Below are 25,410 nucleotides of genomic sequence, written 5' to 3' on the forward strand. Positions count from 1 at the left end.
AAAGTATGAATGGAAGTTGTCGGTAGGACTTAGCAACAATTTTATTTTGTTCGCTAACTTGCCGACAAACTTCGTTAACTGCCGAAATTATAACCCAATGTATGAGTTAAGGTGCGAACACAATGAGAAATGCATGCTTATCCAAGCCCTAATTTATGTAAAAGAATAAAGAAATTGAGGATCGCATTTTAATAAGGTAGTAACTCCCCTTTATTCTTTTACGTGAAATTGGGCGTGATTGTGTTTGCACCTAAAACTGAAAACACATCCAAAGTTTGAGTAAAGTTTTGTTTCATTTCTTGTGGATGAATAAAAGACAAAGTGCTGCCAAGTTTCAAATTTTCTTTATTCTTCTACCAGAAATGACACAAAACTCTATTCAAACGTGGGATGTGTTTTCAGCTTTAAGGTAGAAACACAATGAAATACGCCGCTTTATCACGCTCAGTTTCATGTAAAAGGCTAAAGGCCAAGTACTACCTAATTCAAATGAATTAGGCAGCATTTGAATTAGGTAGTACTTGGCCTTTAATCTTTGACATGAAACTGAAGGCCTGCGTACATAAGCTGCTTTGCCTGATTGCCTTGATTACCTGCTTCATTTCTGACGTAATAAAAATAATAGAATAAAGACGAAATTTCGAACTGGGCTGCCATCAGTTGGAAATTGGGTCGGCCTTCTTTGTTCTTTTATTTTTTTATTGAAGCAGCAAAGCAAGGCAATCAGGCAAAGCAGCTTATGTACGCAGGCCTTGAGCGTGAAAAAAGCGGCGTATTTCATTCAGTTTACATCGCACTACTGGGCTGATTCAAATATTTGAATAGGTCTGTTTGAAAACCTAAAAGTTTGTACAAATGTGAACAAACTTTTACAAAATGCTGTTCGATAACAATCTTCTTCAATAAAAGAGAAACGAGAAGTGCAAGAACTTGCAAATACTTGCTCTGTTCCTTTACGTGCCTGAGGTTACCATTTCTTACCATTTTTAACCAGCAAAGCGTTCCTTTACTTTAAAAAGCATACAATTTATAAGAGAGCACTTTACCATTTTTTGCCACTGTTACCATTTTTAAAAGTAAAGGAACAGACCAAGGCACATTAAAGAAGGTAGCCGACTCGTAACAGCTGATTGAACATGAAATGTCAAATAAAATTGTTGTAATTGTGAAATGTAAACAAACATCTTGTTCTGATTGGCCGATGCTAAATCGCTGCAAATTTAAGCGCCAAGGCGAATTGATTCTATTTACAAATTTTGACGTATTATGTTACGGCAAAAGTTGCTTTGTTGTAGCAATTCGCCGAATCGGCTACCTTCTATAGCTCTGTTCCTTTACGTTCAAGAATCTTCAAGTTTTACTACTTTTTACACGAAAAGCGTTCCTTTACTTCAGACACAATACAATTCATATGGGAGCACTTTTCAACTATTACTACTTTTGCCGGTTTTACCATTTTCAGAAGTAAAGGAACAGACCATATATTTGCCTTGGAACAGACCAACTTTTTACTTGCGAAGTTATCGAACAGACCTAATGATTGTGCCATGCTAATCACCGAAAAATGATACCACGTCAGTTTACGAGTTTGCAGTATTGGCAACTACGTTCTAATGCAAAAAAGCTTGCAATGTTTGTTTTTGGAATTGTTGTTGGCTTATTGTTTTGTTGGTCAAAAAGGAAAAAAGTCATTTAAAAATAATAAAAAATTTCAGGTAAGCAATTTATTGCTCAGTGTAAAAATTAATTTAAAAAAATATATAAAAACAATAAGAGAATTAGGTTTCTTTGCATTCTTTTCGTATTTTGGAAAATAATTATACTATGAGTTAATGCCGACAAAACTACAATAGGACGTATCAAAATGTTTTCATTACAATAGAATTCTACGATAGAATGCAGGACTCAATGCAGTAGAATTTTTCTGAAAAAATCATTCGAACACGTTGAGATTATAGACAAAACCCGGACTCGGTCGGAAGAAACCCGTCTAAGCGTCTTAGCTTAATAGGAAATAATTCACAACAGTATGTCGGTATTTGTATTGTGGTTTAAAATGACTTATTAAATATCGAAACATTTGAAATAAAAATGCTTAAAAAATAAATACAGTTAGTCAACTATATTATTGCAAACGATGAATATTTAAAAATTTAGATGTTTAATTAGGAATTACTACAAGAAATTCTTTCAATTATTTTGGACTTTTTGTAAATATCTGTTGATTTACTTGTTAATGACAACATCAAGCCAACAAATTCAGAAATCGGTCCGAAATAACAAAAACAACGGGCAAAAAGGATAGGTATCTGGTTTTGGCGGTGTCAACTAAATAATTGCAAAATTAATGAATGTGCAATACAATCGTGGGATTTTCCCCGCGATTTTTTTCGATTAAGGATTTTAATGATTTTTATGGTATGTGGACATGAAGATCCATTATTTTTGATCATAAATTAATTTTTGTGTGTAAAACATAGACAGTATAATCAGAAAAAGAGAAAGTCAGGTAAACGGTTGCGGAAAATATGCCACATTTGGTCTATTCCAATTATAATAATGGTAAATCCGAAAGAGAAATCCTTAAAGTCACCTCTCGTAAGCTGAGAAGTGTATACAATATAATATACCGCACCGAGAAAGAAGCCAGGCTCAAACTGAAGGCGTTACATGGTTGGCCCAAAATAGTAGCCACACGAATTGACGGGAGAATGATTAAAAAAATTGACGAAAGAAAATTATTTAAAAATTATATTGGAGTAAGTGTGTTACATGGAAGAGTCAGAAAAGTGCTACATAATAACAAGCACTCATCACGAGTGACTAGATAAAAACCATTACCCTCCCACAGCACAATGTAAAGAAACTATTCAGACTTGTTAAGACAACATTTCACGCCATCTTTAGTATCGGCATGACGATATATTTTCTGATGAGACTAAAATTATGCTGTACTATCACGATGGGTCTCAAAAAGTGTTGCGAAAACCCCTTACAGCCATGGAAAACCAGAATTTAATACATACCGTAAGGTTCGGAAAACTGTCATGTATGGTATGGGGTTGCATACCAAGCAGTGACGTTGGTAACATCCAGATTTTGTAGGAAATAATGACAGAGGAAGTTTATTTAGATGTTTTAAAACATGATTTAACCGAAAGCGTCAAGAAATTTAGTCCTGTTGGCCGTGAAAATTCAAACAAATTGCACTATAAGTACTGCCAAGACAACGCCCCTAAGCATAAATCTAATTTATGTAGGACTTAGTTGTTTTACAACTGTACAAAAGTCATTTACACCCCGTTCCTATGTCTAGATATTAACCCCATAGACAATTCATGTGTACACCTGAAGGAAAAAGTTGGGAATAGGCCGCCCACTAACCTGGGGGACTAAATAAAATGCAATAAAAAAGAATGGCAAAAAAAAAACATGGAATTGACATTCCGAAACTTATTTATTAAATTCAGATACGTTTACAAGCGCATTTTGATGTCAAAGTTGGGCATACGAAATATTAGAACCAACTTTTCGAAAAATACCGTGAAAAACTGGAAAGTTGGGACTTTTGCAATTCTTTAGTTGACAGTGCAAATAATGAGTTCTTCTCATTTTAGTTAATTTTAAGAAAATGTTTAGTGAAATTTAGCTACTTTTTATTTTTTTTATATTAATAAACATCTGTAAGAATTATACTGTTAACAAAAATATTAAAAGTTATATTTATTTATAACAATAAAATGATGTTTTATTTAAAATTTTGTAATAATTTGGTTTTGCAATAATTAAGTTGACTAACTGTATGTATCTCTTTACAAATCTAGAATTTTAATCAATAATCATCAACAATTTTGCAACTTCTGCAGAAATATAGTGGTGTGAAAGCTTTCCATAGTAGTGAATCATATTCTGACCGCATAATATAAATAATACGTGTCAGTTTGAAATCAAAGAGATTTATTGATGTAAATTACTTTCAACTGACATATTGCTTTACTCATAGAGTGTTATAACTCAAAAATGCATTTTAGTGGTTAACGATTTCTACACAGTGGGAAAATGGGTAATGCATTACCTTTGTAATCGAGAAAGGAATGCAAATTACCAGAAAATTTCCCACTGGGTATTGTTCTTGCACATTATTATTATCTTAATGTATTGTTCATATCTTGAGACTCAGTATGTTACAGAAATTTGGCAAAAATCTGTTGTAATCATTATAAAATTCAACCCAAATTCAAAGCCATTATTTCAGGTCTGACATTCTTTGAGCAAATGCGCGATATTGTTTGGAATTTATATCCCAATTTTTGTCAGTAATTGTAGTTCGGTATGGTTTATACAATTGAACTAAAAAAAAGCAAAAGTGGATTTAAGTTATCACTTTGGTATAATATAATTCAAATCAAGATAATGCACTTAATCATAGTATAAGTGCATAGTCTAAACAATTCTACATATTCTACATCTACATACATATTTTTTTATAAATCTTTATAGAGAAATTTTGTCATGGAACACGACACGATTTTAGTGAAATGTGGAGGCTTTTCCACACAATTAGCTAAACATGTTGGAACTAAAATAGATGGCGATCCTTTGTGGGGTTCACGTTTCGACCATGAAAATCCCTCTGCCGTTGTAAGAACACATTTGGACTTTCTAGAAAGTAAGATCACTTATTTTTATTACCCATAAACTATGTACTACACTGTAAATTTTCTTGGATTTCAGATGGAGCTCAAATTATTCTATCCAACACTTATCAATCAAGCGTTGAAGGTTTTATGAAACATCTAAAACTAAGTCGCGAACAAAGTATCGACCTAATGAGAAAAAGTGTTCAATTGGCTAAAGAAGCTAGAGATCAATATATCATGAGTGTTAAAGAGAAAAATGGTATTGCCGAAAAGATTTTAGTTATGGGTTCGGTTGGACCTTATGGAGCTATGTTACATGATGGTTCAGAATATTGTGGCAGTTATACCGATAAAGTGTCCAAAGAAGAACTACAAAATTTTCATCGTGTACGCATAGATGCTCTACTCGCGGAAAATGTTGATGGTTTATCTGTCGAGACAATACCCTGTCAAAAGGAAGCAGAGGCTATTACAGAAATGTTACTTAAAGATTATCCTAATGTTAAGTTCTGGATATCATTTCAATGTAAGGATGATTTGCATTTAGCTCATGGTGAAAATTTTGCAAATGCTGCCAAGGCTATTTGGGATATGATTAAAAAGCATCATGGTGGTGCTAAAGGCAACGATCACATTTTTGGAATTGGTGTGAATTGTGTTAATCCCAATGTAAGTATGCATTGCTGCGGGCGTATGTTATTAATAGCTCTGTTCCTTTACGTGCAATAATCTTCAAGCTTTGCCACTTTTTACTCGAAAAACGTTCCTTTACTTCAGACACCATACAATTCATATGGGAGAAGTTTAAAACTTTTACTACTTTTGACGGTTTTGCCATTTTCAAAAGTAAAGGAACAGACCAAGTGTGTTGAGGTTTTAATTTATGGTTAGGAACGAAAATGTTTAAAATTTTTATTGAAGTGCAATTACGGCTGCACAAGAATTTATAATTCAAATATGATGTCTTTTCGAGTAATGTTGACCACTTAGTCGAATTTTGTGCTTCCCATAGGATAAAGAAGAAAACAAAAGCCAGTCAGCTGGTTGTATTTTACACCTGTGTTGGCCCATATCTTAGAGTATAACCACCTCAAAATTTTTTTTATCAGAGGTATATTTAATTAAAATGTCTATATAATAGATATAATGTTTAGTTTTCTAGCAAGATTTATTCAGTAAGTCTTTAAAAAAAAAGAATTATGGGAAAAATTGCAAAAACTTCAGAACAAATTTAGTGACATGTGGAAAACTCTGTAACGCGGAAAAAATTGTGTTGTCCAAAACGCATTTCCCCGCAAAAATTATTATTAAATTCACTTCAATACAAAATCGACCATGTGGCTAAATTTTCGTAGCAATCAGGTCCACCTAACTTTAAATTATTCATTTATCTGCCTAGCCCCGGTCCACACTAGACTGATTTCATTGAAAACATTTCATGAAATTATGCGTCTCTTGATCGACTTCCATAGTAGAGTAAAAACATAAAATTGCTGTAGTGGAGAATTCGATTTAAGAACGCCTAATTTCATGAAATTTTTTTATGACATTCACGCTAGTGTGGACCGGGACCTACAGATAAAAAATTAAAAACACAATTTTAATTAATTATGTTCGCTTTTTCAGTTTGTTGCCAGTCTTTTTAAATCGCTACACACCTTATTGGGTGAGGAAGAAGTTTTGCCGCCATTGGTTGTTTATAGTAATAGAGGTGAAATTTATGATGCAGATAAGGGTGAGTGGACCGGTCGTGACAGTTGTATTCCAATGGAATCCTATGTGCCCGAATGGATACGTTTAGGAGCGAAAATAATTGGTGGCTGTTGTCGTGTTTATCCCGAAGATATTTTACAAATCCGAAAATGTGTTGACAGTTTTGGCAACAATAACGAAATTGCCACATTTAATAAAACCAAATAGATTGTTGTATTGATATTTTTGATATGCATTTTGTAAATAATTTATATTAAAAAAAAAACTTGAGATTTCAAAAATCAACTCATGAATAAATCTTGCCATGCTATATGTACTTGAAATAAAACCAAATAAAACTGAATGTGTTGTAAGCATTTTGAATGAAATAGCAACAACAACAACAGAAACATTACCGCTGAAGAGTATTGACCTCAAATTATTAAATCTTAAAGCTGAAATTATATGAGATCTCATGCCGACAACAATGTATTTTATTATAATTATTATCTCTTTAAAAATAAAAAATAAAAACTCAAAAATTTTCAATTAATAATTTTACTAGGGGCTGATTTTATGTATGTAGGTATCAGTGTCAACCATAAAATGATATAGTATGTTTTTTTTAAGACCACATTAGAAATTAAATGACCGTTGCACATCTGTCTCTGCACATGCATAGATCATATATGAAGTGCAATGATTCCTAAATTACCAAAAATCGATCGCAACGATATTAAAACATTCATATAGAAGAAAAAACAAACAAACAAATACGTCTAGCCGTTTTTATCAATATGGTCTTGGGGTGTCCATTGTATATTGAAGCAGCATTTGTGTATAGTACCTTATCATCACGATGTGACAGCAGTCAGTATTCGGATTATGGAAAATTATATTCATACATATACTACAATAATACAACACACTGAATGTAATATAAAAACGTAGTGACAGAGAGATTTATGCTGCACTAAGTATTCGCTTTCAATAAGCTAAAGACATACACGACAGCGGTGCGACTGTTACAACGAGTCCTAAGCGCTTGTGTTAATCGCTAATATTATTTATTTTTAATATATTTCAAATTGTTTTGTTATTGTTTGTTAAAAAAAAAACAAAGAACAAAGTAGTTCTACTAATCGCAAACGGCTGTAAAGAATATAGTTGGTATAATTTCAAGGTGAGTAATTCATTTCTCAATGGCTGATACCAAATAAGAAGTGATAGCAGATGTGAATGGAATCAATATTTTTTTTTTTTTTTTATGTACACAATACACTATCAATGTTTATTATTCAAATTCATTTTAAAATACAAATGGAAAATATGGCTCTGTTCCAGAACCTGCAAGAAGCTACTATTTTTTACTACGATAGCATTTTTCCCTTTATGCTATCGGAAAAAATAGTAAAAATTAGTAGATTCTTGCAGTTCTGGAACAGACAATATGTAGCATTATGTGCCCTTTGTTCTTTTCTTATTAATTGTAAAAAGAAACTTAAAAATGTATATTTGGTCTGTTCCAGAACTACAAGAATCTACTAATTTTTGCTATTTTTTCCGATAACATAAGGGAAAAAATGTTATCGTAGTTAAAAATAGTAGCTTCTTGCAGGTTCTGGATCAGTGCAATTGAAAGTTTAACGTTAAGGGGGATTCCCCTAATTTCTTCGAAAAATGTGTGCCGGAATCACTTTTACTCATAATTCAACTACGTTTTTGACTACAAACATTCATTTCGCCGGGTATGGACCTTCGACGATTATTACCAGATATTTTTGTATATGCACCAGTAAATGGATGTATGTATGTTATTAAAATATATAACAGAACAAACACTTGTTTTATTAAAAAGCCCTTATTCAATTTCCCATTAAATGGAATTGGAATGAAGAAGAACTTTGCTATGAAAATTGAGTTTTGAATATTTCTCAGGATAACAGATTCCAAATGTACACATTGCAAAGAATTTTATAAGATTATATTATATCTCTTTTATGTTATCTATCACAAAATTCGCTACAAGAATCTAATTATTGCTTTTTTTGTTTCACAGCCACACAGCTGGGAAAAATCCCACAGATCAGCATAACTAATCAATTGCGGCTTGCAATGAATACAAAATCGATAACAAATTCGAAAGAGGCAATCGCCTAACAACAACATTCGTTGTTTTAATCTCATATAAGTAATACCTTATCAATTGCCTTACATGTTCAAAATAATTATTTAAATATTTACCGTATAAGCCACTTACGTGAATACATACATACATGTACAAACATATGAACAAATATTATTGTCAATGCAAATTGAAAATCCATTATCGCAAAATTTTTATTTATTTTTTTTTTTATTAAATGACACCGTGTAATACAATTTTTTCCTGTAAGATGATTATCTTTATCAAACAAAAAACGTTTGGTCAAACAGGGTTATTAAGGAGCAAATATGTGTTACACAACCTTCCGTCCACCTGTAGAACGATTCTGTAACTTGTTCCTCAGTATTTTCATCGTTTGTTAAATTTTGGAAATCGATTTATTTATTCTTCAGAAAAAAAGGTGCTGAATTATGTATTACGAATTATATGATAATGACGAACAAATGAAAGTTGCTTACAAAAACAATCCGCTTTTTGCCACCAGCTGTTCGAGGTAATAAAAGTGAGAAACCTTTCACAAGTGAACATTTATAATTGGGCTGAATTTGCTTTTTCATAAAAACTTAGTGGCTTCATTATTTTGGCCGATCACTTACCGCTATGTAAATTTCGAAAAAAATAAAAAACAAATTCAAAATTGTTTAAAATTGAAACGCTTTTAATATAAAACCATTAAAGGTCTCGTCACATAACCCTGCGTTTACAAATGACAGGACAGTTGACTTCGTGTATTGATTGTCAAAATACCACAGCTTGCCTGTGTGATGTAGCCGTCCGGACAACTGCAACAACAGTTGTAAAATTTTGAATGAAAATCATCGATTTATTTTTGTTTTCCGTTCTCATATTTTGTTTTTGTTCATGTTCTTTTGTTTACAACACATTTCAATTATTAGGTCTGTACGATAACTTCGCAAGTGAAAAGTACTTGCAAGTACTCAGCAAGTTCTCAGTAACGTCTCTCCACCAATTTTACTCTCTCGAAGCTAAACATTTGCAGATTATTATCGAACAGCAATTTGTAAAAACTTGCAAGAAGTCAGGTGATTTGAAGAAGAAATTAGTTGTGTCTTTTTACTTTTTCAGTAATAATTATTCAGTAACTTCTTTTCAGAGAGTAAGAGAGATTTTACTCTTTGATACGAAAATAGAGAAACAAGTAAAAAGACAGCATTTAGTAAACTTTAGCAAGATAACAGTTGATAACCAAAACAAAAACATTGGCGCCAATGCATGAACGAAAAAATAACTCCAAAGCAATGAAAAAGTTCTTCAATTTTAAGCAAAATAAATAGAAAATAATTAATATATTAAAAAAATAATCAATAAATAAACCTGAGACGTAATATTTATAGTATTTTTCCACAAAAAATAAGATAAACATTGAGCAGCTGACCATTTGCAGATGATTAAAAAACAGCTGATCGAACTTGCTAAAGGTTGCTGGGAAAAATTCTTTCAGCAACTTTTAGCAATTTCTCAGCAAACAACTGTCAAACTTGTTCTCTCACTTCGCTCTCTTTTACTGAACTTTTGTGTAAAAAGACAGCATTTAGTAACATTTCGTAATAATTATTACAAATTATCACGTAAAAAGACACAACTAATGTTGGCGGAAAAGATTAAATAAATAAATAATAAATTAAAAAAGTAGTCACCATAAACTACAAAATAAGTTATTTTATTTACATTATCGTTTTCCATAATTTATTTAATAATTTTTCCCTTTTTTATTTCTATTTATTTTAATAACCAAACGTTTGTTTATGTTTTTGCCAAGAAGTCCGCCACAAAACATTCGAATTTAATTTTTTTAATTTATTTTTCAATAACTTCTTCAACAAGGAACTTTTTATACCCGAACATCAATCGTCAGCTCGAAGTATAAACGTAAACAAAGAAAACCCTTCAATGAGAAGTTTTTCTTTGGTAACCTAACACAACTCCGACGAAAGTGTTTACGAAACAAAGCAAACCTTCTTCCACTCGTATGTGTCGTTGATTTTTCAACAAATGCACATACCCAAATGCTGTTTGGTAGCTTATATACCAACAACACACAAAACCGTGCCAGTGTTTCTCAAATAGAACATTGGTGGCGTTTATTTAATTGGGATAGCTGTTACAATTTTGATTTTTCAAAATAGTCTGGCTTAATCCCTTTTGTTGTTTTAAAATTTTAAAACAACAAGTTTATTAGTGGAGAAGGTTTGGCATTGTTCGCCAAGGGGTAAGGCAAGGAAGACTAGTTTCGATCCACGCCACTGGATCTCATCAGTTCCCTTTGTTTCTTGTTTGTGGATATTCTCCACCGAAGTTATTTTTCAATAACTTCTTCAACAAGGAACTTTTTATACCCAAACATCAATCGTCAGCTCGAAGTATAAACGTAAACAAAGAAAACCCTTCAATGAGAAGTTTTTCTTTGGTAACCTAACACAACTCCGACGAAAGTGTTTACGAAACAAAGCAAACCTTCTTCCACTCGTATGTGTCGTTGATTTTTCAACAAATGCACATACCCAAATGCTGTTTGGTAGCTTATATACCAACAACACACAAAACCGTGCCAGTGTTTCTCAAATAGAACATTGGTGGCGTTTATTTAATTGGGATAGCTGTTACAATTTAGATTTTTCAAAATCCACTAATAAACTTGTTGTTTTAAAATTTTAAAACAACAAAAGGGATTAAGCCAGACTATTTTGAAAAATCAAAATTGTAACAGCTATCCCAATTAAATAAACGCCACCAATGTTCTATTTGAGAAACACTGGCACGGTTTTGTGTGTTGTTGGTATATAAGCTACCAAACAGCATTTGGGTATGTGCATTTGTTGAAAAATCAACGACACATACGAGTGGAAGAAGGTTTGCTTTGTTTCGTAAACACTTTCGTCGGAGTTGTGTTAGGTTACCAAAGAAAAACTTCTCATTGAAGGGTTTTCTTTGTTTACGTTTATACTTCGAGCTGACGATTGATGTTTGGGTATAAAAAGTTCCTTGTTGAAGAAGTTATTGAAAAATAACTTCGGTGGAGAATATCCACAAACAAGAAACAAAGGGAACTGATGAGATCCAGTGGCGTGGATCGAAACTAGTCTTCCTTGCCTTACCCCTTGGCGAACAATGCCAAACCTTCTCCACTAATAAACTTGTTGTTTTAAAATTTTAAAACAACAAAAGGGATTAAGCCAGACTATTTTGAAAAATCAAAATTGATCATTTTTTAAGATTAATTTTTTAATTTTTTTTTAATCGAGCTTTATGATCTATTATGCGAGTGAAAAAGGAAAGCCGACGATTCGAACCCACACACCCACCACTATGTGACATGCATGTTTCGTCTTCGGTAAAGACTCTTCAGACATATCGGATGTGGAGCGGCTTCGATGTCCTCGAACTTTTCTTCTTTCAAATGCATTTTTGTTTTGTATTGTACAACAACAATGAGGATTTTCCCATTTAGTTGTGCTTTCATGACAAACGCTTAGCGCTGCCTTTGAAAGTTATGAGTTTGGCTCTGAACGCTAACACGCCGTGACAACACTTTGATCAGTTGATCAAAGTTGCAAGTTCTTACAAGAAAAAATTTCCTTGCAAAAACTTGTAAACGAAACTCTCCAAAATTCTCTCACTATTGTCTCCAAACTCTCTCTCTCTTTTAATTTACAAGTTTGTTATCGAACAGCATTTTGTAAAAGTTTTTACAAATTTGTACAAACTTTTGGGTTATCGTACAGACCTATTATCTCACTTATTTTTACAAAAATGCCAAAAATTTGTCTTCCTTACTGTCTGCGAAAAAATGATGGACAGCTAAGAGACAAACGACAAATGTATGTATGTCCTTGGTCACACTAGAGTGTTTCATGGAAACAATTTCATGAAAATAAGGGTTCCTAGGTCGACTTCCACAGTAGAGTGATATCATAAAGTTGCTGTAGTGGGCAACTCGATCTATAAATACGTAAAAGTTTCAATGAAACCACTCTAGTTTGACCTTCGACTATGTGTTAGTAAATCAGAGTTGTATTTGAAGACAAACTGTCTGGTGTAAACGCCTAATAAGCGGCATGGCTTGTTAAGTCGGCATCACCGGCTGGTATATTCGTAAATTAACAAAAGGAAAATGATAACATAGTTACCATAGCTCTGTTCCTTTACGTTCAAGAATCTTCAAGTTTTACCAATTTTAACTCGAAAAGCGGGCCTTTACTTCAGATACAATACAATTCATATGGGAGTAGTTTACAACTTTTACTACTTTTGCCATTTTCTGAAGTAAAGGAACGGACCACATATGTTACCATTGTCCTTTTGTTCATTTACCGAATATGCCAGCCGATGACTTAAGCCAGCCAGAAATCCTTTTATGTGACGAGGCCTTAAAGGCCTGGGTTAATAAGCTGCCTCGCCTGCTTACCGTGCTTGCTTCTGATAAAAGAATAAAAAAGAAAAGGGCAACCTAGTTCGAAATTTTCCCGGCCTTCTATATTATTTTATTTTTATTGTGTCAGAAATGAATCAGAAAAGCAAGGCAACCAGGCGAGGCCTTAAGGAAAGGATCAATGTTGGGCGGGGCCCACTATATGATACCCTAAACCACTGTGAATATGTAAAATCTATATGGGAGATGATATACATATTTTTATGTCTGAACTGATTTCGATATAATATGGCACACTTATTTCTACACCGAATTCAGTTACATATTCCAAATTTCGGAGCAAGTTGAATGTAGTGGCTGGATTTGAAACTTTTTCCACAAAAAGTTTTCAAAAATTAATTTTTGTCGAAAATAGGCGGCCTTCGGCCGGGATTTAAGACTTCCTCCTATGGACAGATGCTAAACAGGGCTAACGCGATCATAATTTTTCGAACATTATTTTCTTTGTCAAAAATCATATGCTTTTTCGGAACTTTCGAAGCCTATATCTCGGGAAATACGGTATTCCCATGCATGATATACATATTGGCGTAATCAGCATTCCAAGACCTACCTGTGGACAAAATCTCAAAACTTTCTGAGTCCAGCCACTACATTCATCTTATGCCCAAATTTCCTTGAAATCGGATACATATAGCGTGTTTGGTGCAGAAAGTACCTGAAATCGGTGGAAAATATATATGGAAGCTATATCCAAATCTGAACCGATTTCGATATAATTTGGCACATTTATTTCTGGATCGAATTCAGTCACACATTTCAAATTTATTAAAAATGGGACATTTATATCGTGTTTGTTGCGGCAAATACGTGGAATCGGTTGAAAATATATATGGAAGCTGTATCCAAATCTGAACCGATTTTCACCAAAAGCATTGTCGTTCTTTCTATAACTAAGATAATGATATGCCCCAATTTTCAGCTGAACCGGACAAAAATGCGACCTGTACGTTGCCGACGGACGGACATGCATAAATCGACTGTGAAAGTGATTCTATGTATTTGCCTGGAAGGAACTATAGGGTCTATCTCGTTTCCTTTTGTGTGTTACATAAAAATGCACAAAGACATAATACCCCTTACCACAGTGTGGCGTAGGGTATAATGAAGTGGGAGCAGGCCATAACTTTAGTATTATTTTTTGCATATACAGGGCAATTATGAATGTAAACTCCCCGCGAGTTTTGTCTTTCTGCCGTTTCAACTTAAAGGGAAAATTGAGAAAACTCACGGGGAGTTGATATTCATAATTGGGCTGATAATCTAACTATCCTTTTTCATCCCTTTTCCCCTTTTCCTATAGAATATCTTATAATATGAACTCAAAACGGCTACTTGTAAAGGATGGTGGATTCGGAACTCAAATGACAATACACGTTGGCGATGCTGTTGATGGAGATCCTCTGTGGAGTGCTCGCTTTAATGCAACAAATCCTACAGCGGTTATTAACACACATTTAGATTTTTTACAAAGTAAATATACTTCCAGACAAATTGTTTGATCAAATACATTATCAATATTACCGCCCGCATATTTTTGAAAATTAAAAAAAATACATGTATTAAATAATTGGTGCATCTTTTTACATACTGAAACAATTTTTTTAGCAAATTTTCCTTTATACAACATTTATGAAACATTTGTAATAATTATCACAAATTACCTATCACGTAAAAAACAAAGCTAATATCTTCATTTACCGATGTAGGCCTCATCATAATGCTAACTTGTATATCCTTCGCTATACATATGATTATGTATGTATATCCTTCTTGATTTTAGTTATTTTTAGTTTTTATAGATCCATCCCTTGAGATTTAGTTTAAACTCTCTCTCTCTCCTTCAACTAACTTTTTATCCCCTATATTTTTCTAGATGGTGCCGATATGATATTAACCAACACCTATCAAGTTAGTGTAGAGGGCTATGTAGAATATTTGGAATTGGATGAAAAGCAAAGTGTGGAACTTATCAAGAAAACTGTACGCTTAGCACATATTGCCAAAGATAAGTTTCTTAATGAATCCTATCAAGCCGGTTTAGCCGTTAATGAAGGTAATTTCTCATGATGTGCTTATCTTGATACACTTTTTCCATTTAATAAACTCATATCATATTGTACAGGATTCCCATTGGTTGTGGCTTCCATTGGTCCATATGGCGCTCATTTACACGATGGCTCGGAATATACTGGATCATATGCCGATTATCTACCAGCAAAAGTTATATCAGATTGGCATAAAACAAGAATTGATGCTTGCCTTGAGGCCAAGGTTGATGTGTTAGCCATTGAAACAATACCCTGTCAAGTGGAAGCCGAAGCTTTAGCAGAAATGCTTTGTGAAGAATATCCTGATGTTAAATTTTGGATTTCTTTTCAATGTAAAGATGGTCAAACTTTGGCGCATGGTGAAGATTTTGCAGATGCCGCTCTCTCCGTGTGGGATATTGTAAAGGAACATAATGCTGTGGGAAATTGCCTTGGTATTGGTGTTAATTGTGTACATCCAAAATTTGTTACTTCTCTCCTGAAAACAGTGAACGGCGATAAAAGTTGTGTGGAGCAAATACCCTTGGTTGTGTATCCGAACAGTGGTGAAGTTTATGATGTCAACAAAGGATGGATGGGTAAGGAGCATTGTATACCACTGGCTGATTATGTTCGAGAATGGGTGCAGTTGGGTGCGAGAATTATTGGTGGTTGTTGTCGTACATATGCGCGCGACATACGACAAATTAAGAGTGTTATTGATGATTTGAATAAAGGGAAATAAATGTAGTTATTAAAATAAATGCGTGTTGTGCGATTTTAAACAACGCAAAGTTGGGATATAAATTAATGTTTGGACCGATTCAGACATCGCAATACATGTTTTAATTCGAATTACAATTACGTTACTTCTAGCATTTTTGGTACCAAAAATGCCGATTTTAGTATAGATTTCAAGGATTTGACTATATCCTTAAAATGATTGGGCCGAAGCAGGATTTTGTATTCAAAGTAACTAAAAATCTTCTTTGCAAAACTTACCTTCTGATTTCTGTTGATTCGAAGGTTATAGGCGCCCGATACTGCCAAATTCAAATTGCTGCTGCCGACGAACCTCCATTCAAACCATTTTTCAGATTTGATAAATTTTTCTGCAAAACACAAAAAATGGTTGTTGATTTAAATGAAATGAAAAATTAAAACTAAAAATATGAAATAATAATAATTACCACAGATAGTGCTTTTTATGCTGATTCCAACGCTGAATAATTTTTGTTGGGGGAATGTATACTTTCCGAGAAATGGGCCTCTGAAGTTCCGAAAATTTCCTTGTTTAAAGGCCCGCTAGTCCATATTTACATTAGGCAATTTTCCTTGCGGCAATTGTCAGTTTATCGGTGAGAGAGGGTGTTGAGAGGCAAAGAGTTATCATATACCTCACATCTCTCTCCATCAAACTGACAATTGCCGCAAGGAAAATTGCCAAATATAAATATGAACAAACTGAATTGTCAGAATATATTAGGATCTACCCCGAATATTTCAAAATTTAATAGATATCCATTCTGTTCTATTCAGTGCCGCACATTTAATATATGAAGTGTAGAGTGTATCACATTATGTATAGAGTAATTTTATTTATTTATTTATTTTCTTTCAGTGAATGCAATTTTAAGCCCTAGGGCCGATTATAATTAAATTGCAAATTAAACTACTCCAAGTTACATATAAAAATATTGTTATCTTAAAAATAAGTTATAATTACGATAAGTTACTGAGCGTTCGGCAAGTAAATAACTACTCAAATTTCGATGACAATTGATAATTAATTTTTAAATCTCTTTATTTATTTCTTGTAAATTTCTCTGAACTTTTTTGGAAAGACCCTAGTATTCAAACGTTGCCATTGACATTTAGTTCCCATAAAATTATGTTGTTATTGTAAAATTGTTAGTTTTTGTAATTCATGCAAACACCTTATATTATTACACCATGGGTCTGTCATAGTTGAATTTGTTCAACTTGAAATTGAATACGCCAGAGGTATTTTGGTAGTATTCATACCAAGCAACAAAATTAGAAATTGTGCAATTGGAGTTATGATTTCACAACATCTTTCGATGTAGTCCAACACATGGTATAAAGAACCCTGGTTTTTCCTGAATTCCTAAAACTTCAAAATTAGTAAACACAAACGCAACAAGTCGGTTGTTTATACATACATATATAACACTTTTTGGGTCATTGTATAAAAACGCGAAAATTGAATGAAGTGTCAAGGTTTTTCCACATAATCAAATGTTCGTTTCAAAGCAAAACTGACTGACGAAATCATTGAATTCGATTGTTTTCAAAATTGTTTGGCATATTATTGAAACAATACAAACACATACAAAAATTGTCTATATTGTTTTGACGTTTTAGGATCACTCGGAAGAAAAACTTAAACTGACACAAAGCTTTAACTAACCTTTTTAATTAAACCATGGTCCAACAGAGTTATGAAAAATGCCCTCCGTTCGATACATTTAAGCTCTGTTCCTTAACGTACAAGCATCTTCAAGTTTTGCCACTTTTTACTCGAAAAGCGTTCCTTTACTTCTGACACCATACAATTTATATGTGAAAAGTTTTGCCGGTTTTACTATTTTCAAATGGAACAGACCATTTATAAGCAGTTGCTTTAGAGATCCCTAAAAGACAAAAACAGTTGGTTGATCCCTACCCGACGCTGCCGACATAATGGGTACTTTACACGATATGTTTTTTACATATGGGTACATTTTGTATATGAAAAGTGACAGCACATACAGTGAATCGCAGTCAAAAGTATCCACTTCAGTTTCTTTCATTAAAACTGCGATTGCTAAGAATTGGTTATTGATAGCGATTTCATTCCTTTCTGTATTTTTACATTAGTGTCTTAACTTAAATAAAATAAAATAAAATTAACGAAATTCAGGTAAATTTAGATAAAAAATAAAAATGGTTAAATAACATCGATTTCCAACTCACAGTGAAAAGTATGCACTCTAAAAGTTTCATGAAACAAAAAGGATTTTTTGGGGTTGCAGCCGTTGGTATGACATCCTTTGTTATCTTTTACAGCTTTTAGCCTTTTTGGCAAAGATTTTACTAAGTTTTCTGGGCAAGATATGCTATGTAACTGTCCAAAAGTGATTCAAACACCTCCCCGATCCCCGGATTTGAATCCTATAGATAATTTATGGAGTATTTTGAGACAAATATAAAAAAATCGTAACATCTAAAGTATAGGAACCCTGAAATATGCCTTGCAAGAAGAATGGGAAAAAGTCCGATATCTTGCCCCGAAAACTTAGTTAATTAAATCTTTGCTAAAAAGACTGAAAGCTGTAAAGGATAACAAAGGCTGTCATACTAAGGGCTGAAACCCTAAAAAATGCTTTTTGTTTTATTAAACTTTTAGAGCAGTGTTCACCAGCGAGCTGCTACTGAGAGCAAATTATCGTAACTTTCAATCCAAAACACACGGTAATGTATTCTCAGTTGCTCTCAGTACGGGCTCGCTGGTGAACACTGTTTTAGAGTGCATACTTTTCACTGTGAGGTAGAAATCGATGTTGTTTAACCATTTTTATTTTTTATCTAAATTTACCTGAATTTCGTTAATTTTATTTTATTATATTTAAGTTAATAGTACATTTATATATAACCGGATTTAACAAACCCACTGGGTTTTAAATGTCAATTCCATTACATATACGTCAAACAAATCCTGATAATGAAGGTTAACCTCCCAAAAAGCTTTAATATAAACAGCATATAAGACACTAATATAAAAATATAAAAAGGAATGAAATCGCTATAATTAACCAATTCTTAGCAATCGCAGTTTTAATAAAAGAAACTGAAGTGGATACTTTTGACTGTGATTCACTGTATGTCATAGGGCAAATACCGCCTTGGGCCCCAAACACACAATTTCAAAAGTAAAGCACAGAGGAGACTCTGTTGTGGTATGGCGTTGTATGAGTGCTTCCGGTGTAGGAAATCGTGTCTTTATGGGAGGAATTAAAGATAAGATGTATTATTTAAACATTCTGAAAGGATAATTTGGAATTTAGGCGCTGAAAAAATGGGATTTGGGACAACATTCTAATTTTATCGATATATGAGCCCGAGCACAAATCACATATTTTCCAAAATGGATGCTATGTAACTGTCCAAAAGTGATTCAAATACCACCCCGATCCCCGGATTTAAATCCTATATATAATCTATGGAGTATTTTGGAGACAAATATAAAAAATCGTAACATCTAAAGTATAGGAACCCTGAAATATGCCTTGCAAGAAGAATGGGGAAAAATTCCGATATCTTGCCCAGAAAACTTAGTAAAATCTTTGCCAAAAAGGCTAAAAGCTGTAAAAGATAACAAAGGATGTCATACCAAGGGCTGCAACCCTAAAAAATCCTTTTTGTTTTATAAAACTTTTAGAGAGGATACTTTTCATTGTGAGGTAGAAATCGATGTTTTTTTTAACAATTTTTATTTTTTTTATCTAAATTTACCCGAATTTCGTTAATTTTATTTTATTATATTTAAGTTAGGACTCTAATGTAAAAATACAGAAAGGAATGAAATCGCTATCATTAACCAATTCTTAGCAATCGCAGTTTTAATGAAAGAAACTGAAGTGGATACTTTTGACTGTGATTCACTGTATGCAAGAATTTCGAAAACTACCACCATTTTTTACCTCAATTATACACTTCAACAAGAATCTAAGGCACATGCCTATATACGGACGTATACCCAGGGCGTGTGTGGTGAAAAAAGTAGAACACATGTATTCTTATGAGAACTGCCGAAATACGTCCAGCGTATACTTTTTGTAAGTTGGAAAAGTTTAACTTTGACAGAACGTTGTTTGTATGTGTGTGTGTTTTGTATTTTAAAAACAAAAGCCAAAAAAAAAAAACATGAAATACAAATTATTGCAAAGGAAAATTATTTGTTTTACGAATGAAAACATTTAAGTAAGTTTCGGTCGCGGATTTTGTGTTTTAAATGTGATTTGGGACTCAACGTATTTGGGTAATACGGACGCACAGAGAGCGTTGTTTTGGTAGGTTGGTGGAATATATGTGTACGTCCCGTCGTTATTTAGGTTAAGCAGTTAATTATCTTATTTCCCAGCAAAAAAGTTTGGAAGTAGTGCAATGCAGAGTTATGATTTCAATACATCTTTCGATGCAGTCCACACGGAGTTATGAAAAATGCTCGATACATTTTAGAAGCACTCGCTTATAGATCCCTAGCCAAGCAAGCCAATTTTTTTTATCCCTACAGTCACAGTTTTTATCTGAACACAAGAAAGAGTGTCTAAAATTAGGTGTGTACGATAACCCAATAATTTGTACAAATTCGTACAAATTATTGCTGAATGCTGTTCGATAACAAAATTATCCAGCAAAAGAGAGCGAGTTTGGAGAGATTTTTGGAGAGTTTTGTGACTGAGAACTTGCAAATTTTTGCTGATTTGAAAACATTTGTTTTGTTTTATTTTTTATTCTTGTTTGGCGAAAACAAAATTAAACATCAAAAGCTGAAAAATATAAAAAAATCATGGAAAACAAGAACATCAACTTGATGCAAAAACTTTTCTTCTTCTTCTTTTTCAAAACAGTTGATTCCTTGCAAGTTTTTACAAATTGTTGTTCGATAACTTTCTGCAATTTTTCTTGCTTGAGAGAGTAAAATTCAATGAGAGAGGTTGCTGGAATTGACTGAGTAATTTTTGCTGGGAAAGTTATCGTACACACCTATTATAAGAATTTTTAAAAAAAATAAAGAAATACAAACTAAAGATAAGGGCATTGCTGTAATTCACGAGACGCAAATTATTTTTGAAGTGGAGTTAGAGTTTTTTTGGAAATCTGAACTGAAGTTGGAGGAAAAATGAAAAACCATTTGGATGATGAAGCAATATCAGTTGTGGTGTCATAAAAAGCAAAACAGTGGAAGTAAACTCAGTTATGATCAAATTTAATGGAGAGTTTTTATAATTTGTATTAGTGTAATAAATTTAATATTCTTGTTTACACGAATAAGCAATGAATTTTATTTATTTTGGGATATTTGCAATGACTTGCATTTTATAGCAACTTTAGACTGCATTTAATAAATTCAATCCAAAACACTACATCAAAGGCTGTGATTTGGATCGAAAATGGAGTGCATCCTAGCTGTGTGCTGTGGAAGCGAAATGGAGTGCATCCTAGCTGCGAGCTCTCTTGTAAAATTCATAGGTGAATTCATAGGAAAAGATGTACTCCAGCGGCAATTGTTCTAGTGATTTAACTGCATCCGCGGATGCAAACTTTTTTGGGTTATAGCATAAAAAGTTATTACTTGCTTCAACACTTAAATTTAAGATTTTTCAAAAAGTGGAGTTAATCGATTTGTGCATTGAACGACTCATTTGACAACTTCAAATCGATTACAAGATATTCGATAATGGTATTTGTTGCAACATGTACCGATTTCTATCAACTTACAATTCCATAAGCGTCCCGCGAAAACAGTGTTTTGTTCTGAATAAAGAGAATCGCCCTTGGAAGCCGTCACCCCTATACGGAGGAGGCAACGCGCCTAATACTTCAGAAACCATTATTATCAAGGAGGGAGTACTCTACGGAGCAGCAGTTGATGGCTTCCAAGACACCATCTCTGGAGGAGGTCGAGTCGTGGTACCCAAGGCAGCAGATGGGCTTCACGGATGCAACAAATATTAAATTAATTTCGTTTTTTGCAAATTTGGCTGAAGATCACCGCAAATGCCATTTGGTATTTGATGCCCTTAAGGTGAAGATCGACGACAACACATACACGACACAATATTGCTTTTTATTAGTTGGCGCCTTCATAGAATATACCATTTTCCTCGGAACGGACCTTCGTGAAGAGTATTCAATGGAAATTGTAAGTGAGATGCTGCAAAAACTTTATTTGGAAGCTGCAAGCGTAGGCGCTTGCGTAATTTCGTACGTTTGTGACTGTAATACATCCCACACTTCACTACCAAGCAACCATGTAGGTTTAATGCAATTTGGAAAAAGAGAGAGGCATATTTATTGTATGATGTATACCACCTTATTGTGAAATTGGTGCACAAATTTGTGAATGGAATGTTAAAAAATAATAACTCAAATATCTTGTTCGATTTGGTTGAAGAAAACCATTGTACAAATGTAGCACAGCTAGAATTGACATATTCGTACGACAAATTCAAACTTGAAGCGTACTTAGAGATTTTTAGTAACACAGTCATTCGAGAACTCCCCGTTAAACGAGCACAAGATCCTAGCAATGCAAACATAAAAGTTACCTTGGAAGTTTGTTTGTCTAATGAAAAACTTTTTAAAAATCCTAAAGGTAAAGTTCCGTTAGAGCAAAATATTGAAACAATAAGCAAACTGGAAACATTTCTATCAAATTGTTCACTTAAGCCTACTTTTAGGAATATTAAGCACGGCCACTCTGACACTCTAGTGAATTTTGTTTGCACATTGCACACCTTAGGAAGAATGTTGCATACACATGGAAACATACCTATCAACAATTTAACGTAGCACGCTACAATAGAAACGTTCTTCTTTTTTTTTATAAGAAGACGTTGGCACCAACACCGTTGCCACCACCTCCGCTACCAGGGCTTCACTCCTTTCATCCCACCATCACTAACACCATCATCGGCAAATAATGATGATTTTGTTCAAATAGTTAATCAAGTTTTCCCACCGCCCGTAGTCCAGACAAAAATAAAGTGGTTAACACTGGCAAAGAAAATTAGAAGGGGCGAAAACAATACCCACAGCATGTGATGGACAAAGCTGTAGATTTGTGCCTTCAAAATAAATTAACGCCGGCTCAGGCTAACATATTCTATGATATCCCAGCTCGTACAGTGGCTTCTAAAGTTAAAGCAGCAAGGGAAAAAGGAATTATTAATAAGGAACCTTCATCGTCAGTGTCAGGTTACATGCCTGATGATGATGAATGAATAATTCATATGCAATTTTTTACCTTAATTATACACTTCAACAGGAATCTTAATTATCTTATTTATAGCATAAAAAGTTATTACTTGCTTTAACACTTACATTTAAGATTTTTTAAAAAGTGGAGTTAATCGACTTTCGCATTGAACGACTCATTTGACAACTTGAAATCGATTACAAGATATTCGATAATGGTATTTGTTGCAATATTTATCGATTTCTATCAACTTACAATTCCATAAGCGTCCCGCGAAAACAGTGTTTTGTTCTGAAAAGACATAAAAAATTAATCTCTTTAAAAAAGTCATTAAAAATGGATTCTAATATGCTAATAGCGTTACACGAAACAAAGAGAATCGCACTTGGAAGCCGTCACCCCTTTACGGAGGAGGCAACCCGCCTAATACTTCAGAAATCATTATTCTGAAGGAGTGGGTACTCTACGCAGCAGCAGGTGATGGGTTCCAAGACACCATCTCTGGAGGAGGTCGAGTCGTGGTACCCAAGGCAGCAGATGGGCTTCACGGATGCAACAAAAATTAAATTAATTTCGTTTTTTGCAAATTTGGCTGAAGATCACCGCAAATGCCATTTGGTATTTGATGCCCTTAAGGTGAAGATCGACGACAACACATACACGACACAATATTGCTTTTTATTAGTTGGCGCCTTCATAGAATATACCATTTTCCTCGGAACGGACCTTCGTGAAGAGTATTCAGCGGAAATTGTAAGTGAGATGCTGCAAAAACTTTATTTGGAAGCGTAGGCGCTCGCGTAATTTTGTACGTGTGTGACTGTAATACATCCCACACTTCACTACCATGAAGGTTTAATGCAATTTGGAGAAAGAGGGGCATATTTTTATTGTTTGGTGCACAAATTTGTAAATGGAGTGATAAAAATATTAACTCAGACAAAATGACATGCTTAGGATCCGACAATGAATGTCATCTTAAGATCCGAAAATAAATGTCATCTTATGGTGGTCACGCTCATATAAAATTCATGAGTGAAAATGCAAAAAAGATGACATGCCAGATCACTTGCACCCATGATTCAATAGCATCCTTGGTATCGAAGATTTTGCTGGGTAACTACGCGTAAAAATTACGGGCATATGTCAGAGATCATCAATGACTCACTAGCCCCCGTATTCAAAACTACTTGGCAAAGCATACCCAAGTGTCTAAAATATCCATTTAATGCCCGTAATTTCTAGCCCTAGGTAACCGGGTAGGTAGCTACCTATTACCCAGCAAAATCTTCGATGCCAAGGATGCTATTGAATCATAGGTGCAAGTAATCTGGCATGTCATCTTTTTAGCATTCATGAATTTTATATGAGCGTGACCTTGGCATCGAAGATTTTGCTGGGTAACTACGCGTAGAAATTACGGGCATATGTCAGAGATCATCAATGAATCACTAGCCCCCGTATTCAAAACTACTTGGCAAAGCATACCCAAGTGTCTAAAATATCCATTTAATGCCCGTAATTTCTAGCCCTAGGTAACCGGGTAGGTAGCTACCTATTACCCAGCAAAATCTTCGATGCCAAGGATGCTATTGAATCATGGGTGCAAGTAATCTGGCATGTCATCATTTTAGCATTTTCACTCATGAATTTTATATGAGCGTGACCACCATAAGATGACATTCATTTTCGGATCTTAAGATGACATTCATTGTCGGATCCTAAGCATGTCATTTTGACCGATGCTTTGACATGTCATTTTCACCTACCCTTTGGCATGACATTTTCGTGTCTTGTTTGGAAAATGGAAAATTCTGTATTGAAATATGATTTTCATGACAAACCAAACTCTTTATTAATACAAACTAATTCATGAAATAACTAGAACTAATTATCAGCATAAAGTTTACAACCAAAATTTCAATTTTATCACCGCCGCTGCACCGCAACAGAGTTTACTTCGTCCACTCTCAGCCACTGATTTTGTTTCATCTTACAAAAGCAGTTCAGATTTCGACATGGTCTCCAACAGCACTCCTTTAAGAATTTCTAATTCGTGATATAATTTGTAATTTTATAACAACAATTTTGGAAATGTATACTCTTTTGTTTTGATGTCTCTACATGTAGGGATGTACAAATCGACTTGTTTGTTTCTAGTGATCTGTACAAATGATTCAAATGCTGATGAAAAGATCGGATCTTTCACGACTTCCTTTGCAAGGATTTACATGTTAATGAAAAGATCGGATTTTTCACGGCTTGATTTGAACCAATGCAAAATATGCCATGAAATCACGTCATCGCATAGAACCCCTTCCTTCAAATTTTGCTGGGTTCATGGATATCTCCCGTGTAAGCAACCTTTTATTATTTCAACCCATAGGTAACGTTACCGGGTCGAAAACAGCCGTGTTACTTACACCAATGATTTTGCCTGGTCGATC

At 33.9% G+C, this 25,410-nt stretch overlaps 2 protein-coding genes across 3 annotated transcripts; both read left to right on the forward strand.

Annotated features, from left to right (window-relative positions):
- The first annotated feature begins 1,596 nt into the window (after nucleotides 1-1,596).
- On the forward strand, nucleotides 1,597-6,874 carry LOC141391906 (uncharacterized). Of its 2 annotated transcripts, none has more exons than XM_073964636.1 (4): nucleotides 1,597-1,715; nucleotides 4,501-4,669; nucleotides 4,735-5,309; nucleotides 6,267-6,874. In XM_073964636.1, the coding sequence occupies exons 1-4, from the start codon at nucleotides 1,614-1,616 to the stop codon at nucleotides 6,558-6,560; spliced, it is 1,140 nt and encodes a 379-aa protein (XP_073820737.1). In that variant the 5' UTR covers nucleotides 1,597-1,613; the 3' UTR covers nucleotides 6,561-6,874. The 2 variants fall into 2 exon arrangements, with proteins under 2 accessions (XP_073820737.1, XP_073820738.1); XM_073964637.1 differs by lacking the exon at nucleotides 1,597-1,715 and adding an exon at nucleotides 2,013-2,035.
- A 391-nt stretch (nucleotides 6,875-7,265) lies between these two features.
- Nucleotides 7,266-15,743, forward strand: LOC141391907 (homocysteine S-methyltransferase-like). The gene is made up of 4 exons (XM_073964638.1): nucleotides 7,266-7,515; nucleotides 14,253-14,422; nucleotides 14,826-15,005; nucleotides 15,075-15,743. The coding sequence occupies exons 2-4, from the start codon at nucleotides 14,266-14,268 to the stop codon at nucleotides 15,722-15,724; spliced, it is 987 nt and encodes a 328-aa protein (XP_073820739.1). The 5' UTR covers nucleotides 7,266-7,515; nucleotides 14,253-14,265; the 3' UTR covers nucleotides 15,725-15,743.
- The last annotated feature ends 9,667 nt before the right edge of the window (nucleotides 15,744-25,410 follow it).

The sequence above is a fragment of the Musca autumnalis genome, unplaced genomic scaffold (assembly GCF_047663935.1).
Source record: "Musca autumnalis isolate F117 unplaced genomic scaffold, ASM4766393v1 scaffold_2, whole genome shotgun sequence".
In the NCBI taxonomy this organism is placed as follows: domain Eukaryota; kingdom Metazoa; phylum Arthropoda; class Insecta; order Diptera; family Muscidae; genus Musca; species Musca autumnalis.